Source organism: Mycotypha africana, assembly GCF_025528875.1.
Source record: "Mycotypha africana strain NRRL 2978 chromosome Unknown BDF20scaffold_3, whole genome shotgun sequence".
NCBI lineage: Eukaryota > Fungi > Mucoromycota > Mucoromycetes > Mucorales > Mycotyphaceae > Mycotypha > Mycotypha africana.
The window spans coordinates 302,257-318,002 of record NW_026515727.1 but is presented as its reverse complement, the minus strand read 5'-3'; the positions used below and the strand labels follow the sequence as shown (position 1 = coordinate 318,002).

The window sequence follows — 15,746 nt, the reverse complement described above, 5'->3', positions numbered from 1 at the left end:
CAAGTTACTTGTATCTGAAGGAGACCATGTAGTTGGATTGGAGGATAACATATCTTCCGTTTAGCATAGAATAAGAACACCAAACGTTATTTGTCTACCATTCAGCTATTTGGTGTTTGGGCTGCTTATGGAACGAATCTATCACTATGTAATCGCCATTAGCCGTCTTCGCTAAATTGACAATTTTGCAATGTCTTGATGCTACTGAGAGCAGTTGTGTTACCCGTCTGATGCAACTTTTTTTCTTAAGGAAAAGGTTTCTCGAAAATTTTTGTTATTCTCATCTTTAGACTCTTATTCTCGGTTACGCTTCAAAAACACTTTAAACAGTGCCATATCCGTGGCCTATAGTTCATTCAAATAACTGGATAATATTTGTTGTTCGACAAAGGTCGGATCACTTTGATCAACGAATTTTCTTTTTTACTTTGCTTTGACAGGTTGGTCGGAAAGCCGATCGTTGTCGCTACTTATCATTATTAGCTTGGAATATTTTTTTTTCGGACCCAAAACCAAAGGCTTCTTATTGGGCCGCTTCCCTAACGCTTGAAGATCCCAAACTGTCTTTTTCAAACAAAAGGCTTTTTTTTTTGTTTTTTTTTTGTTTTTTTTTATTTTTAAATGAATGATACGGAAAAATCGCCACTAACATCCTCGCCAACACCTGCACCTGCATCAATAAATACCAGTGCTACAACAACGGATATAAACGGGAAAGAAAAGAAGAGTAACAAAAAGGAGGATATACCTCTGTTAAGTATAGAGAGCGCCTTAACAAGGAATAGGCCCGAAACTACTGATGAAAAGCAGCAACAACAGCAGTGTTCTCTCCCTTCATCAACAGCCTCAACGAAAGAGTCCTCAGTAAATGGAAAAACACACCGTAGCCATAACCAAAACAACCTAAAAAATCATTTTGCCTTCATGTCATCCGCACTATCGTCGTCATCATCCCGAACAACACCCACTTCATCACCATCATCATCCCCACCACCGCCGACTTCACCTACCGTACCACGGATTCCTTTGCCTCGACAATACAAAATGCGCAGATTTAGTCGAATTTTCATTCTCTTATCGATTATCTTCTCTCTCGGTTCAGTATATATCATGTTGGATTCATTACTACACCATCAAAGAGATGTCTCAGGCTGTCAAATAAGCTATATGAGACCGAAGTATATCAAACAAACGGATTTTGATAGTGAAATGACAAGATTTGCAGGAAAATATAATCTGTATCTTTACCGAGAGAAAGGCGTAGATGATTCAGAGCAGGTACGAACAAAAAAAAAAAAGACAATTTGTAAGACGATCTTCTTGAGCGGAAATTCGAAACAAAAGAGAAGAAAAATTGATCCATTAGGTCCCTATCTTATAGCCTACAGGTGTACCTGTTTTATTTATTCCTGGTCATGCAGGCAGCTATAAACAAGTCAGATCAATAGCCGCTGAGGCGACTTTCTACTATTATAAGCATTATGCTCATGATCCAGAAAAGTGGCACAGTGGCGTTAGAAATTTGGATTTCTTCACAGGTTAGTATGTGTGTGATTCTATATCTAGTATGACTAAAGTTCAATTATTAATGCGATCTTTGTCCTTATATTCTTTTAAATTATCGTAGTCGATTTTCATGAAGAGTTCTCAGCACTGCATGGACAATCTCTATTAGAACAAGCGGAATATCTAAACGATGCTGTAGATTATATCTTAAAGTTATACCCGCAATCACGTCAACAAAAATATAGCTACAAAACAGGCGCTACCACTACCACATCAACAACGTCAGGTCATAAAATAGAAACAACTCCACCGCCAGACCCTACCTCTGTCATCATCATTGGTCACTCGATGGGCGGTATTGTTGCAAGAACTATGTTCACCATGAGCAATTATCAACACGGTACGATTAATACTGTCATCACCATGTCTACGCCGCATATGTTGCCACCCGCGCCGTTCGACTGGCAAATATCCAAACTCTACGACGATATAAATCAGTTTTGGCGAGAAGGTTTTTCTCCACAGGAACAACCTCAACTTTCCTACAACCATAACAATGCTTACCCACCTCCCCCTCATATTTCTTTACGTGATATATCCATTGTGTCTATTGCAGGAGGCACATTGGACAATACCGTATGCAGCGATTCTACAAATATTGGAAGCATTGTTCCTGCCACTCATGGATTTACCGTTTTTACAACAGCCGTGCCCTATGTATGGACAGGCTCAGATCATGTCTCTATCTTGAATTGCAATCAATTTGTGAAAGTCATAGCAAAAACGTTGTTGGATCTAGTCGATGTTAGAAGAGGTTCTCAAACTAAAGCCTTGGAAGAAAGAATGCAGATCTTGCGTCAAACGCTTTTAAGCGGTTTAGAAGACCGTAAAGGGGATGGTTCGGACGTTCAACTCGGTAACAATCAAAATGAAATATTGACAAAATGTTACACAAAAGTGTGAATGAAACTAACCGAAACTAAAATGGTTTTCTTAGGCAATTTGAGCTTTTATAATCTTCCGTCATCCGATGTATTGTATCTCAACCCAGGCGAACGGTGGACAATTGGAAAAGAGCCGAAAGTCAAAATGACATTTCTGCCGACTGTAGCCAATGCCGATGCCTTTGCCATCTTATCGGACGATGAAGTACATCGACCTAAGGACAATCGTTTTGAGCTTTTGTTATGCTCTCAAGTGTCGACATCAACGTCACCAACACCAAATATAACCCGTGTTGCTTGTCGATCCGTCAACTCTATTTCTGTACCGGTTCCAGCATCTACCAAGAATGATATTCACCCATTTTCAGGAAACACGTTTTCATTTGGTGTTATTGAATTCAAAGAAATGGGAGCTTATTCCTACTTCACTGTGCTCGATAAACACGCGGCATCAACAGATGGAGGAGACCAAGGTGATCCACAGAAAAGTAGAAGCCAATTCCTTATGGTAGAGCCTTTCAAAAAGAGCACACATACTCAAGTTATTCGTCAATCCATGTTGTCTATCGCCTTAGAGGGAGTTCATGTCAAAACAGGGCCTGGGCTATTTACCTCTATTCATATACCCGCTATAGAAAGCCCCATTCTAGCCTATCATCTCAAAGTGTCACGACCCAATTGTCGATCCTTTGATGTTCATTTCGCGCCCTTTTTAAGGCAATCCATCTCTACCATGCACGAATCGAAATTTTACGTTAACTTAGCTGATAACACGTTGGGTGGGTTAGACGAAACAGATGTTTCAATTCACGGCCGTTCAGCTTTTACTTCCATTGTCAGTGCCTCTCATGATGTGGACCAAAACGGTTTATCCTTTCAGATCTGGATGGACCCTACTTGTCCTGAACCTGTTCAATTGGATCTGTCCATCGATTGGTACGGAAGTGCGGGCCGTTTAGGTTTTCGAAACGGCATCATGTTGGCTACTTTTTCGTTTATCACTGTCATGCTGGTCTTTGCTGCACAAATTAGATGCTATAATCATACCGGCATTTACCCACACTTTGGTCAAGGCTTGTCCTATTGTTTCCGACGCTCCTTGCCGTTCGTCCTACTCTCTGTCTCCATTTGCAGTATACTGCAATGCACCACGACAACACCCAATCACTATACGTTGGATGATTTTTGGTATTTACCTTCCTCTACCAAACGTCTCTCTTGGCAAGATATTATGAATGGCAATACAGATCCCTTCTTTTGGTGGATTCCTTTGGCCGGATTAGCCGCCAGTATCGGGGTCGTCAGCCTGTTGTGGCTAGTGGTCGAAGGTGCAATTCGTCTCATTGCTTACCTATCGATGTCCTTTACCAAGCATGTAGGTTTAGGCTTCTGGTCCATGGTGAACCGTTCTCAGGAAACAAAGCAACAGCAAGTGCAGCGAAGAGCATTGACTACTGTTATCTTGTTTTTGGCAGTAGCGACCTTTATTCCCTATCAATTTGTATTTGTCGTCGCCTTTTTGGTGCAAATTGTTACTTGTATAAGAGCGTTGATACGATACAAAGTATCCGTAAGTGTTCTATTATTTTTATAATTTTTGAATACTAGTTCATGTCTTAAGGGACTCTCTTTCTTTTCTACGCGAAATTAGTCAAATCAAGCGGGTCTACGCAGACTCAACCGTTACAACTATCTACTATCCATTCTACTGCTCTTTTTTACCTTATTGCCATTTAATTTACCTATTCTCATGGTTTGGATTCGTAATATCTCAGTTCATTGGTTCGTACCTTTCTCTTCTGATCACAGCGTGCTGGCGATTGCTCCTTTTATGATTCACGTAGAAATCTTAATCGGTAATCGAAGGATGTTACCTCGGCAATGCAACAGGTCAGGATAGACAAGGCAAATTAGGGAGAGCGTATGTCCCCATTTTTATGCTAATACATGTTCTGCTTATTTCTTTATTTCATTGTCAGACTAGGAAGTTCAATCACTTACCTCATCATGTACCATATCATCATTTACGCTTTTCTTTACGGTATCAAGTACACACATTGGATCTATTTCTTAGCCAACCAGTTTGTTGCTTGGTTATTGCTACTTCATTTCTTAGACTCGCACTACGGTCGAATTACATTCCATTATTTGACAGATCATATGAAATTTGGAAGCAAAAAGCATTCATAACGGCTGATCATGCTTTCTCTAAAATGATGAATTACACCCTCTTAATCAATGATGCCAAACAGCAACATTCAACACAAGCAATAATTGCAACCATGAAACAATGTATTCTTTAGACTCTTTTTCCTCTTTTTATTATCACTCTATACAAATCATTTTTAGAGTAGTAGTATAATTACTACTACTATTACTACTACTATTACTACACTCCTACTACTCCTACTCCTACTATTACCACATAGCTCATCATTCATTCCCTTTTTCTCTCCATTTCTAATTTTGTAATTTTGTCCTTTAATTGCGTTGATCTTCAACTCTTACCTTTACCTCCAGAGTTTTATATATATACTTAAACACTTATTAATTTATATTTAGTCATAAACAAAACATATCATGCTTAATGCTGTCAGCACCTCTATTTGCCTTTAATAAACTTGGAGATGCTTGCATATTTTTCATTCATTTAATCTGAATGAGGTACATAACAGTTTCTGTTTAAACATTCCATGTTGTTTTTTCTTTCTACATAATAGATTCAGGGTTGCACTTCAAATCTCTTGTCTGCCACTGTAATTTCATCCTTATCATTGAGCGGCAAGGTGGTTTTTTGTTAGCTTTGCTCACTTAGAAAAGGATAATCTCCTAAGATATAACAATTGAATTTTGATGACATTGTTTCTCCACTTTTTCATATTACTTCAATAGTCAAATTCTGGTCAAACCGCTGGTGATGTCATGCCGCCTATGCTTTTATAGATTATTGCTTTGCCTGAATTCTTGTTGATTTCTACATTCATCATATCTCTCTTATTTGACCAAGCGATATTTTTTTTTAAAAAAAGAATCATGCTGTAAGGCATTGTGGTAAAATCCGGGGATGAGAGACTACCGTTCATCCATTAACAAGGAAATTACTCTTCAAATAGAGAGCACACGCAATCCTTTCAGAGCTTATGAAAGGACGTTGTTCCCAACATTTCTTACACTAAAAAGCAATACATAGAATAGTTTAGGACAATCCCATGAATTCAGCACAACTTTAATTATACAACATGCAAAATAACAGCTTTTTGCTTCCTTTTTGGTTGTGTTGGGTTTATTTTTCATATATCAACAAATTACAATTGATCCTCATGAATGAAATTGTGAAAACACTTTAGTTCTTTTGAGCACGACGACCCTTGGATTCACGCTTGGCGTGAACCTTCTTGGGTTGTTGAGCAGAGATAAGAGCCGAAGCACGAGCAACGGCAGCCTATGTGTGAGTCAATTGACACATCAGTCAAAAAATCCTACATTGCAAACATCACATAAATGCAATAGCAATACTTACAGCACGGAGATCGGGTCTGTACTTGCTCTTAGCGATCAAGTTAGCAACGGACTTGGCGGTTTGACGACGAGTCTTAGCAATAACAACGGTGTTGGTGGCCTTGGCAGGGTTTTGTTGCTTACCCTTCTTGGTGGTAGTGACACGGACACCACGAGCAGCAGAAGAGATAGCAACGGACTATATGATGAAAAACAGTATAAAGACTCAATATCCAATTGTTTTTCCCTTATTTCTCACTCTCTTTGGCTCTCTTTATCTATCTCCACCGTCTGCATCCTATAACATGTATTGGCCGCTTCTTTTCTTTTTTATCTTATTCCCATCATAAATCAAAAGGAGACGTAAATTACCTTGGGGTTAGCAAGACCGGAGTACTTGAAAGAGTTGACGTTCATCAAGTTGGAGGGTTCAGAAGAGAATTGAACACCTTGACGCTTAACAAGGAAAGAGTTGTTGTTTCTGATGATAGACCAAACCAAATCAGCACTCATTGTTCTAGAAAAAATTAGAAATGTTAAATTTTGATTAATTCCGGTTGTTCATTATTGGTGTCATGGAAAGTGTGCAAATGACAGAATTATAGTGAGAAAAATTTTTCTCGTCAAATCGACAGGTTCAAATCATATTGGTCAATGTCACGTAAATTGAACGCTGAAAAGATTCGTGTAAAACGGTAGAATTCGATCCTCAAACTTACATTTATGTGAACGTAGTGAAACGAAAGAGGAAGAGCGAAAAAATTTTGCGTGCTTTTTGCCCTATTAAGTTGGGTAGTGGGTGGAAGGGGCTCGAATAGACCTCAGCAAAAAATTTAGTAACAGTCCCTATCATTGGCTGGATTCATCCTGTGGCTTATCCCTCTTCATTTCATGTGTTATGGCTCATCAACCATTGTTAAGTAAGCGTTTACGTAAGGTAGCCTAAGTATATATTGTGATTCATTATCTCACGTTGGCACCTGAAGTCATGCCGTCAGTTGTTACCTTCATTCACTTTTACCCACTTTTATTCCGTTCCTTTTCCAAAGCGGTAGGCTTTAAAATAGTATGATAACATGATTGTGGGATCATAGGCTGGATAAACAGCCCTCAAAACGGCTTTCGATTTCTCTATCGGTTTATGGTAGCTTTCTAAGCTTTTTAATCCTTCCCAACCGTGACTTATTGAAGCTCCTCATTAGACCTTTTTTTTTATGCTGACTATATAAAAATAGATATCGCAACAAGGTCAATGCTACTCAATTTCTGACGCATTATGCATGCACTTTATCCTATGGATCCTTCAATGCTTTCCATGCCACAAAGTCATGTCAATGAAAAATAAATAGTGGAACTGAGGTCTCTATTCATAAAAATTAACGAGCTTTTACTCGCTTGACATACCAACGCACTGATGCTATATACAGATGTAATAATCAAACACAATGTTTTATTTTATTACTACATACATCCAACCTTTCGATAAAATACGAACAGAAGGTAAAGGTTTAAATTATATACTAGTAATTTTAGAGAGATGGCTGTTGTTTATTCGCTTCAATCTCTGCTAGAAACACGTCTTCCTTGAACATATACATGCTTGAGGTTCTGATCACTACCATTGAATAAAAATTTCTCCACCTTTTGAAGTTCATTTTCACCACCCATCAAATCAATTGAACCGCCCAGCAAATCAACCCACAGAGCATCAAATGCCTTTCCCTTCTCAAAACTACCGATTTTCTCTTCTAATCCTAGCACTTGAGCGCCTCCCACAGTAGCTAAATATAATAATTCAGCAGGGCTCAAGGGTGTGTAACTATCCTCTCCCTTCTCTAACATGTCACGATGAATAATTTTTTGTGTCTTTGAAGCAAAGAACGTAGAGCGAATCGCGTCCAACATGCTAGGAGAAAATCCGCCTGCCACATCCGTACCCAACCCAACCTTCACGTTCTTTTCTAAAAAGCGTCTTACATCACATACACCACTATGTAAAGAAAAATTGGAATTGGCACAATGAGAAACACCTGTTCTACGCGCTGCCAGCATATCAATTTCCTCATCCTTCATGTGCACACAATGGGCCATGTAAGCTTTTTCTGTCAATAGACCGTGGTCATCGTAAATGCTGGTGTAATCTTTGGATTCTTTGAACAAGGAACAAGTGAACTCGATTTCGTTGTGGTTTTCACACAAATGAGTTTGGATCGGAACTTGGTATTCTTTGGCCAGGGCAGAAAGACCATGCATAAGTTTGGAACTGCAAGTGATGGCGAAACGAGGTGTAACCACGGGAGTGAGAAGTTCGTTCTTCTTTCCTTGAACGTATTGGATAAAGGCCCGAGTGTCGTTAAGACTGGAATCAGTTTCTTCTATATAGAAGTCGGGTGAGTTTTGATCCATATTGACTTTGCCTACATAGGCACGCTGTCCTAGCTGCTCAATAATGTCAACGAGAACTTGGCAAGCGTTGAGATGGATAGTAGCAAACCAACTACATGTAGTGGTACCGTTTCTAAGAAAACGTCGAATCACTTTTTCATAGGCTTGTTTGGCATGATCTGCGTCTTTAAAAGAAGATTCACAAGGGAAGACGTAGGTTTCCAACCATTCGAGGAGTTGAAGGTCCATACCAGAGCCAGCAAACATATATTGAGGTGCGTGCTAAGTGTGGAATAAAGTCAGAAACGAAGTACAAGGATATGAATGACAGGCATTTCAAATGATACCTACTGCATGTGTGTCAACAAAGCCAGGAATAAGAAATTGCTCCTTTTCAACTTTTTGTACCTGATAAAAGTGAATCAAATCAGATCAGTTTAATTAGCATGCAGTTGCTATTATTTCCCAGTTCTATTTTACTTTTTTTTTGCGCTTTGTTGAAAAACTTACAGTGGCATCTTCAAAGGACGAGCTATTCAAAAAGGTTTCGAGATCTTTGACATCTCTCTCAACATGAGCAATGAGACCTGTTTCATTATCTACAACGATAATACCATTGGATACAATGTCTAATTCTTTAATAGAGGCTGAGTGAACAAATGTGCCATGATAGACTGTATATTTTGTCATCGTAAAGAAAACCAGAAAAACAAGAGCCAAAACCTTGGGTCTGTCCAAGTATTCCTAATTTATATATTTTTACTTTCTGGGGAAAATATATATCGTACTACTATTAAAAAAGATATGATTGGACAATCACCATACTTCAATTCTAAGATACCAACCTGTATTCCCAGATCTATGCGTGGCTGATGAGATAAAGGGAAATGCTACTTTCGCCTTTGGTCGGAAAAGGCTCCAGCTCCTCGTGCTCTGTTTCTGCTTACAATTAATTTAAAATTTTATTCCTATACATAGTTAAGAGATACAAATCACTGAATGATATAATAATTTAACCTAAAAGGTCACCAAAAGGTGTAGGGGAAGAGGAAGTAGCAGCATTGGCAGTAACAGGTTTTGTGCTTGGAGTAGGTGATTGGCTGTTATTATTGGCCCAATTATTCCAACTGGCTTGCACACTTGTATGCTTTAATGAGTTTATAGAGGGACCAGCGACTGCACTGTTGTTTTGAGGCTTCTTACCCAACGAATCAAGAGAGACAAAGTTAGACGCTTGCGCCCACATGCCCAGAGGAGTATCTTTTTTCTTTTCTTCTGAAACCGTTGTTGGGGTCGGCTTGTTTGATGGTTGCGTTGTTTGTTGTTGACTACTGGAAAAACCGTTATTGGCTGAGGAAGGGGTTATAGGTTGCTTTGCTTCAAATGTAGATAGGTTAATATTATTAGCAGCTGTAGTAGAGGGCGATAAAGATGCGGCTGTAGTTGGGCTAGCAGTATCATCTAATAAATCAAACAAGTTTTGCTGAGCTGCTTTGTTGGTGCTACTTGTCGTTGGAGTTGCTGCAGATGTAAAGACGAGGTCATTTCTGGCACTTTGAAAATCAGCAAAATCATCATCCAAAATATTACTCTCATTCGCCTTCATATTGGTCACACTGGGTTGTTCACCACATGTAAAGTCTCCCCAATCATCTTCGTCGTCCGTATGTTGGTTTCCTTTGTCTTTACTCGCAGAAGTAGCAGAGGTATATTCTGCAAAATCATCTTCATCTTCTCTGCTGTTCTTATTACTATTGCTATCAAAATCCTCCTCATCGTCATCTAAATCATATTTTCCTGTTTGATGAGGATATGGCGTCTCCTCGCCAAAGCTCATTGCATCACCATTGAAGCTGATGCCATGCCCTGTACTGCTACCTCCGCTTCTACCGAACAAGGAATCGCTACCAAAACCAACGAACCTTGAAGATGATCCACTAGAAGAAGAAAACCCTCCTCTGATACCTGTGGAACCTATGCCACCAGCAGCATCAGAGCTTACACCGACATATTTATTACGGTTCTTCCTCGCTAGTTTACGTTCTGCTCTAATCTTTTCTGTATTGCCCAATAACTCTACAATTTCTTTCGCTCTGTTACGGACTATATTGTATGTATATTCAAACATGAAATTGATAGATCAGCATGTGATTAAGTGCCTAATTTAGCTATAGCCAAGGCATTTCAAATAGAGCCAATTGTTGAAAGTTTACCATTCAAACCCTCATCCTTGCCTTTATCATCAATATAGTAGAAATTGCGCATAATTTTTATCATGGATACATGAGAACGAGCATCATCCACTACCCGTTCAGATCCATTTTTGATAAGGTATTCCAAGAGCACTAAAGCCTATGTTTTTGTCATTAAAATGTATGCTGAGTTTCTTGCTCCCTCATTTCATAGAAGTTGTTTATTCCGTTGTACCTTATATATCTGACGCCATTGATTAGGTGCTTTTTCGGTGAACCGCCTATAAATGGTAGGCATAATTTCATTGAAATACTGGCTATATTGGAAAATTGACGCAAAAGTGAGTAAAATTGTTGTTCTATTTTTGATGTCTGTCATAGTTTTTTCTATAGTTTACTAGTTATATGTGCCTTGAGCAATCTCTTGCATAAGAGATGTCGATGCACCCCAAGGTTCATTATTGGTAGCATCATGAACCTTGGCTTCCATCTCTGTGTAGTTCAACACGACGTTCTTGCTATAATTCAACTACGTGTTAGTGTTCGTTCCCGTATTGTGAATTGATGACAGTAATAGCATCAAGTTTACAGTTTGTTCACCACATCCTATGCATATTGAAAAAAGAGTAAATAATGAATAAGGCATGCATAAAAAAAGCTGGACGTTTATAAATGTCGCGAGGAAAGAAGCAAACTCTTACCTTCACCTCCCAAACGTCAGGAATTTGAAAGTTGGATAGTGAGTTCATATGTTATTACTGGTTGAGTTAAGCTGACAAGGTTACTGCCTTATAGAGGAAATAGAAATGAAAAAAGACGTATAGCTTGCTTAATTCAATTTTCTTTCCACGTTTTCCTTTTTTTTTTCATACTCTACCAATTGTCTAACAAATTTGTCTCGGAGCACAAGAAGAAACAAGGAACATCATGAACATCACTTTGTTGCTTACTGATAGGCTTACTAAATGGATGTGATGTAATATCCATTCAATATATGGATATTTAGTCCCTAATTAACAAAAAAGACTCGTTATTGCTGTATAGTAACTGCTTCCATAAGGAATGCGAAATGTAAACTGAAACCATCGAATTTACGTAGGTTGGATCAAATATCCGTTCATCATTTTCATTATCTACAGACATTATTAAATCTTCCATCAAACTGGAAAAAAAAAAGTGGTTCTTCGGTTCAACAATTCATATACGCCCATGCCTCATATACTGTAGTGATTGGATCGTTATCGCATACTTAGAATACGGTTAGGCTATTCTTACTCAGTCAAATGTAGATTGTATATTTATCGTCATAATAATGTTTATTGCTAAAAATGAAACTTTTGATGGTATCTAGACGAGAGTGTCTCAATATGTGCTTAAATAAACGTTTCCAAACCATCTGTATACAATTATGATCAGTTACTGTAGGGTATTCTATTTTGTAAAGCTCTTGTATCTACATATTCCAGATTGACAACGCCCACTAGCAACGCTTTCAGTTTATTTAAATGTTCTGCCATCTGATTCACTTGTTCTTGTGGTACTGCTGTAGATGTTACTTCAATTACCCACATTTCCTCGTCTGAGAATACAGGCTGAGCTGATTCCACTTTCAACTTCTTACACTATTGCAGCAGAAGAAAAAATGGGAAAAAATCCATCTAAGCTACCCTTGACAGTATGAGTTTTTTGGTATCCTTTAGCTGTTATTACCTTATATAGTTGCGTCATGGTAATTTTCAGTACTTTATCGTAAGCAAATGTATATCCTTTCCGAACCACATCGAAAGAGAAGCTATAACCCAATGATTTCATGAATCGAAATATATCGCCTGATAATTGTACACGAGACATAGGACGGACAGTAACAGTTCTAGTACGCTGAGGTTCGGAATTTCCTTGCATACATAAAAACCTTCAGCAAACATCGATGCAGTTAGAATTTGGACGTACGGTTCCACCCTTTTGTTAACCGAATTACCATTGTCTGTATTTCATGCTGATTTCTTTTTCGTTGGTGATCTTCGACTGAAGTCTTAAAACAACATCGTCGTTTCTTGCCGGGCCAATCGGTGTCTGATCTGTATCAAACCGCGTAGGTCAGTTCTTGAGTATGAGTTAATCATAGTTCATAAGTCGCTCGTAGCTGCGATGCACGTAATCTTACGGGAGGGTATAAAGACAAGTTCATGTTCGAATAGATCTACCACGGAATGATTACCGCATAAACCCACTAAGCGCTGGAATGTTCTCTCTTTCTGCTCATTTCCAACAACGATCCCTTGCAAGCTGCATTCGTAAGACATGATTCTTAATAAATGAAAAGAATGGTACAGTTGTGCACTCGATTTACCACAACTATCATTTGAGTTATCTAGCAAACTGAGCTTTAAAAAAAAAAGAAAAGCACAGACAAAACCAACGACTTCCATTTTCCTGCTATCAAATTCTGTGGTGAACCCCTGGGTTTCCTGTTTTCTCTTCTTTTACTTGGTTTCTATTCAACAAAAAGAGATAAGAATGTCAAAAAATACTGGACAAGCACAATCATCATCACCGAAAACAATGTCTGAATGGATTGATAAACAAGGTGAACTGCCATATTCAATATGGGGCCTTTCTGCAGCTTGTAAGAATCAATGCTATTCCATGGATTTCATGCAAAAGGAAAAGACATACTTAAAGATGGCCTTTCATTTTTCTGTCGAAAAAGAATAGCATTAGCTACATTGCCTTTATCTGTCAAGAAATATCCTGGTATTCCTTCACTGATACAAACAATAGCGTTTCCGGCCATTTTCGCTGGTGCTGGGTAAGCTATTAAAGGTGATCAATATGTCCCCCTTCTTAGCCTTAATAAACAAACCCGTGATTTATTAGATATGTGACTAATGCAGGTGATTCAGATAACGGTGCCGGTATTGCCACAGGTAAAAAAACATATTTACATTGTATAACTTGCTTATATTTAGATCAGTTACGAAACCGTACATTTTCTTGTATCATCACAGCTTGGTGTTTATCTTGGTCTTTCTTAAATGCTAAAAATGCTTGGCAGTCTAAAAGACCTATTCCGCTTACATTATTAGGCTTTGTTGCGTATAACACATTTGTATATGGTAAAAAGACATTGATTGTCAATGGATATATCTAGTCTGTGCATCACAAGAGGGCGTTTCTTTTTAAATGAAAACAATAAAAAACTTTGTTTTCTTTTACACACACACACACACACACACACACACTTTTTTTTTTTTTTTCTTCGTTTCCTTTTTTTTTGCCTTTTTTTTTTCCTTTCTCACTGTTATATGCAAATTACCTTTTCGTTCCTCCGTCCTCATTCCTCTATTGTAGAGTCATCTTCACCGGCGCATTAGAACAACATGACTGAACGGAGTAGACGTGGAAGTAGAGGTGATAGTGGTAGAATACCACTCTTACTAAACAACACTACACAGGATAAAAAGTCGGAAGGAATCAATGAATTGATGACATTGTTTCATGCTGCATTTATGGTGAATATCATTATCAAATTTTTTGATCGTTTTAGGGCAGCTTTAGTCAACTGCTATTCTAAGATTTTTCATTCTCTTATTTAGCTGATAGGTTTGGGTATAATCTCAATAGGTATAAAATTCGAGAGATATACGATGCACAACAAATACGTTTTACTTACTATTAGAAATGATAAGGTGCCTATGTCATGAATACAAATAGCCTGACCGTTTCAACAATGTTGTTTGTGACTGGAAGCATCATAACTATAACAAGTTTCCTTGGATGTTTTGGTTCTTATATGGAATTGACATCCTTCTTAAATATCTATAACAGCATCACAGCAATTGCACTGGTTATGGAGCTAAGTATGTTGCAAATTCTTATTCAAAATCAAAATGGAGAGAACGTGAGAGAGATGGACGGAGAAGTTAGTAAAAGACGTGTCCACTCCCCCCCCACTGACTCTTTTCTGATCTGAAAATCTAGTTACATTCGGATTAATTTACACACACAAGGCGAAAGTAAGCAGTGAATCAGGGATTACAATTGTAAAAGGAACTTAAAAAGAACGCCTTTTGACCTTGTCAAATTTTATACTACTTAGATTGAGCTTTACGGTAGTTTGCTGTGGGATTTCTTTCGGCAGCAAGACACACAATTCATTTTTGAGATTGAGCAAACGTAAGATATGGTTTTTTCTGCTTATAGTTGGAAAATTGGAATTAGACACCTCTTTACTTGATCGTTTTCAGATTTAATTGTTGTGGATATGACTCTACAACCGATCGCTCTATACCCGATAAAGCTTGCTCGATAGCTTTAAACACAGATATTGCTTGTAAACAGTCAATACGTTCAAACATCCAGAATTGGTATCCATGGATAATTATATTTGTAGCAGTAGAGGTAAAGAAATCATTACAGTACTATCACGTTGTTCTTTTTTATAATTTACATGTTAACACTTCACATAAAGTCAATTGCTTTGCTTGTTTCCGTATTGTTAACATATCTTGTTCAACGTGAACAAAAAGAAGAGAAGGCTTATTTATCATTCCTATTGCCATCTACTGTTGTTCCTTCACCTGTCATTATAAGTCCGTCAGGAAACCATTCAAGTTCTAATCACTATTATCCGCCGCCATTATATCAGCAGCACGAAGGCTCTTCTACTATGAATAATAGCTATAATGGATATAGAAGACTATCCAACTTGCAGAAGAAGCCTTCTGCACCTTCTGCAGATATACCAAGATATGGTAGTACACCTTCTACTTATTTCAATGCGCCAAGAGTATGTTTAGTATAACAACCTACTATATGCATTATTTATAAATAAAATGTGTAGTATTATCATAAAAGCTAGACCTATCCTGCGATCGATAGATCGTACCAAAACATATTATTGATTCGGCGACATGCATTCAATTTCAAAAAAAAAAGGCACCTTTTTTTGGCCGAAAAAGAATCAGTTAGTAAGTATTCATTGACGATTATCACTTGTTTTTCTTCATCTTATAATCTTGACTTATTCTTCATTTACTTCGTAGGTCTTTCATTTGTGATTATAATCAAATAAAAAGTTTTTTAAATTATTGCCTGATAAAAATGGCGGATTGTTTTTCATTTTGTTTGTTTCTCTTTTTTTTTTTTTTTTGCCTTTATGCTGGCTTTTTTAAACTTATCCATCGTCGGAGTTTTGTGGTTTGTTAACCATACACCTACC

The 15,746-nt window shown here is 37.9% G+C and overlaps 7 protein-coding genes across 7 annotated transcripts; 3 read left to right on the top strand and 4 right to left on the bottom strand.

Moving 5' to 3' along the window:
* Positions 1-1,209: 1,209 nt before the first annotated feature.
* Positions 1,210-4,350, top strand: BDF20DRAFT_905159 (PGAP1-like protein-domain-containing protein; the record flags this gene model as incomplete). The annotated part of the gene is made up of 5 exons (XM_053083124.1): positions 1,210-1,278; positions 1,382-1,538; positions 1,628-2,422; positions 2,504-4,020; positions 4,102-4,350. The coding sequence occupies 5 exons, from the start codon at positions 1,210-1,212 to the stop codon at positions 4,348-4,350; spliced, it is 2,787 nt and encodes a 928-aa protein (XP_052937830.1).
* A 1,497-nt stretch (positions 4,351-5,847) lies between these two features.
* On the bottom strand, positions 5,848-6,746 carry BDF20DRAFT_857620 (ribosomal L28e/Mak16). The gene is made up of 3 exons (XM_053080362.1): positions 6,668-6,746; positions 6,321-6,465; positions 5,848-6,147 (listed from the first exon to the last, which is right to left on the bottom strand). Exons 2-3 carry the CDS (start codon positions 6,459-6,461, stop codon positions 5,944-5,946), a joined length of 345 nt encoding a protein of 114 aa, XP_052937829.1. The 5' UTR covers positions 6,462-6,465; positions 6,668-6,746; the 3' UTR covers positions 5,848-5,943.
* Positions 6,747-7,229: 483 nt separating this feature from the next.
* On the bottom strand, positions 7,230-9,039 carry BDF20DRAFT_857618 (guanine deaminase). Its single transcript, XM_053080361.1, has 3 exons — positions 8,844-9,039; positions 8,685-8,741; positions 7,230-8,615 (listed from the first exon to the last, which is right to left on the bottom strand). The coding sequence occupies exons 1-3, from the start codon at positions 9,021-9,023 to the stop codon at positions 7,506-7,508; spliced, it is 1,347 nt and encodes a 448-aa protein (XP_052937828.1). The 5' UTR covers positions 9,024-9,039; the 3' UTR covers positions 7,230-7,505.
* A 306-nt stretch (positions 9,040-9,345) lies between these two features.
* Positions 9,346-11,015, bottom strand: BDF20DRAFT_905156 (uncharacterized protein; the record flags this gene model as incomplete). Its single annotated transcript, XM_053083123.1, has 4 exons — positions 9,346-10,436; positions 10,547-10,685; positions 10,761-10,842; positions 10,924-11,015. The coding sequence occupies 4 exons, from the start codon at positions 11,013-11,015 to the stop codon at positions 9,346-9,348; spliced, it is 1,404 nt and encodes a 467-aa protein (XP_052937827.1).
* Positions 11,016-11,812: 797 nt separating this feature from the next.
* BDF20DRAFT_857606 (uncharacterized protein) lies at positions 11,813-12,909 on the bottom strand. The gene is made up of 3 exons (XM_053080360.1): positions 12,690-12,909; positions 12,504-12,603; positions 11,813-12,437 (listed from the first exon to the last, which is right to left on the bottom strand). Exons 1-3 carry the CDS (start codon positions 12,826-12,828, stop codon positions 12,143-12,145), a joined length of 534 nt encoding a protein of 177 aa, XP_052937826.1. The 5' UTR covers positions 12,829-12,909; the 3' UTR covers positions 11,813-12,142.
* BDF20DRAFT_857605 (uncharacterized protein) lies at positions 12,910-13,749 on the top strand. The gene is made up of 4 exons (XM_053080359.1): positions 12,910-13,151; positions 13,241-13,334; positions 13,403-13,452; positions 13,534-13,749. Exons 1-4 carry the CDS (start codon positions 13,043-13,045, stop codon positions 13,674-13,676), a joined length of 396 nt encoding a protein of 131 aa, XP_052937825.1. The 5' UTR covers positions 12,910-13,042; the 3' UTR covers positions 13,677-13,749.
* Positions 13,750-13,772: 23 nt separating this feature from the next.
* On the top strand, positions 13,773-15,622 carry BDF20DRAFT_361834 (Tetraspanin family-domain-containing protein). The gene is made up of 8 exons (XM_053075280.1): positions 13,773-14,037; positions 14,122-14,149; positions 14,215-14,385; positions 14,507-14,541; positions 14,625-14,701; positions 14,773-14,926; positions 14,997-15,495; positions 15,571-15,622. Exons 1-7 carry the CDS (start codon positions 13,906-13,908, stop codon positions 15,327-15,329), a joined length of 930 nt encoding a protein of 309 aa, XP_052937824.1. The 5' UTR covers positions 13,773-13,905; the 3' UTR covers positions 15,330-15,495; positions 15,571-15,622.
* Positions 15,623-15,746: the final 124 nt, after the last annotated feature.

Bases quoted from the DNA above. Each gene is read 5' to 3' on its own strand.
- BDF20DRAFT_857620 (XM_053080362.1), bottom strand. From the start codon at position 6,461: ATGAGTGCTGATTTGGTTTGGTCTATCATCAGAAACAACAACTCTTTC. The intron at 6,148-6,320 runs GTAATTTACGTC...TTCATCATATAG, and splicing joins CCGGTCTTGCTAACCCCAAG to TCCGTTGCTATCTCTTCTGC.
- BDF20DRAFT_857618 (XM_053080361.1), bottom strand. From the start codon at position 9,023: ATGACAAAATATACAGTCTATCATGGCACATTTGTTCACTCAGCCTCT. The intron at 8,742-8,843 runs GTAAGTTTTTCA...CACTTTTATCAG, and splicing joins CGTCCTTTGAAGATGCCACT to GTACAAAAAGTTGAAAAGGA. The intron at 8,616-8,684 runs GTAGGTATCATT...TTCCACACTTAG, and splicing joins GCTTTGTTGACACACATGCA to CACGCACCTCAATATATGTT.
- BDF20DRAFT_857606 (XM_053080360.1), bottom strand. From the start codon at position 12,828: ATGTCTTACGAATGCAGCTTGCAAGGGATCGTTGTTGGAAATGAGCAG. The intron at 12,604-12,689 runs GTAAGATTACGT...GGTTTGATACAG, and splicing joins ACTTGTCTTTATACCCTCCC to ATCAGACACCGATTGGCCCG. The intron at 12,438-12,503 runs GTAATTCGGTTA...TGTTTGCTGAAG, and splicing joins AGCATGAAATACAGACAATG to GTTTTTATGTATGCAAGGAA.
- BDF20DRAFT_857605 (XM_053080359.1), top strand. From the start codon at position 13,043: ATGTCAAAAAATACTGGACAAGCACAATCATCATCACCGAAAACAATG. The intron at 13,335-13,402 runs GTAAGCTATTAA...GTGATTTATTAG, and splicing joins GCCATTTTCGCTGGTGCTGG to ATATGTGACTAATGCAGGTG. The intron at 13,453-13,533 runs GTAAAAAAACAT...GTATCATCACAG, and splicing joins CGGTGCCGGTATTGCCACAG to CTTGGTGTTTATCTTGGTCT.
- BDF20DRAFT_361834 (XM_053075280.1), top strand. From the start codon at position 13,906: ATGACTGAACGGAGTAGACGTGGAAGTAGAGGTGATAGTGGTAGAATA. The intron at 14,702-14,772 runs GTAAGATATGGT...GATCGTTTTCAG, and splicing joins ATTTTTGAGATTGAGCAAAC to ATTTAATTGTTGTGGATATG. The intron at 14,927-14,996 runs GTAAAGAAATCA...CTTCACATAAAG, and splicing joins TTATATTTGTAGCAGTAGAG to TCAATTGCTTTGCTTGTTTC.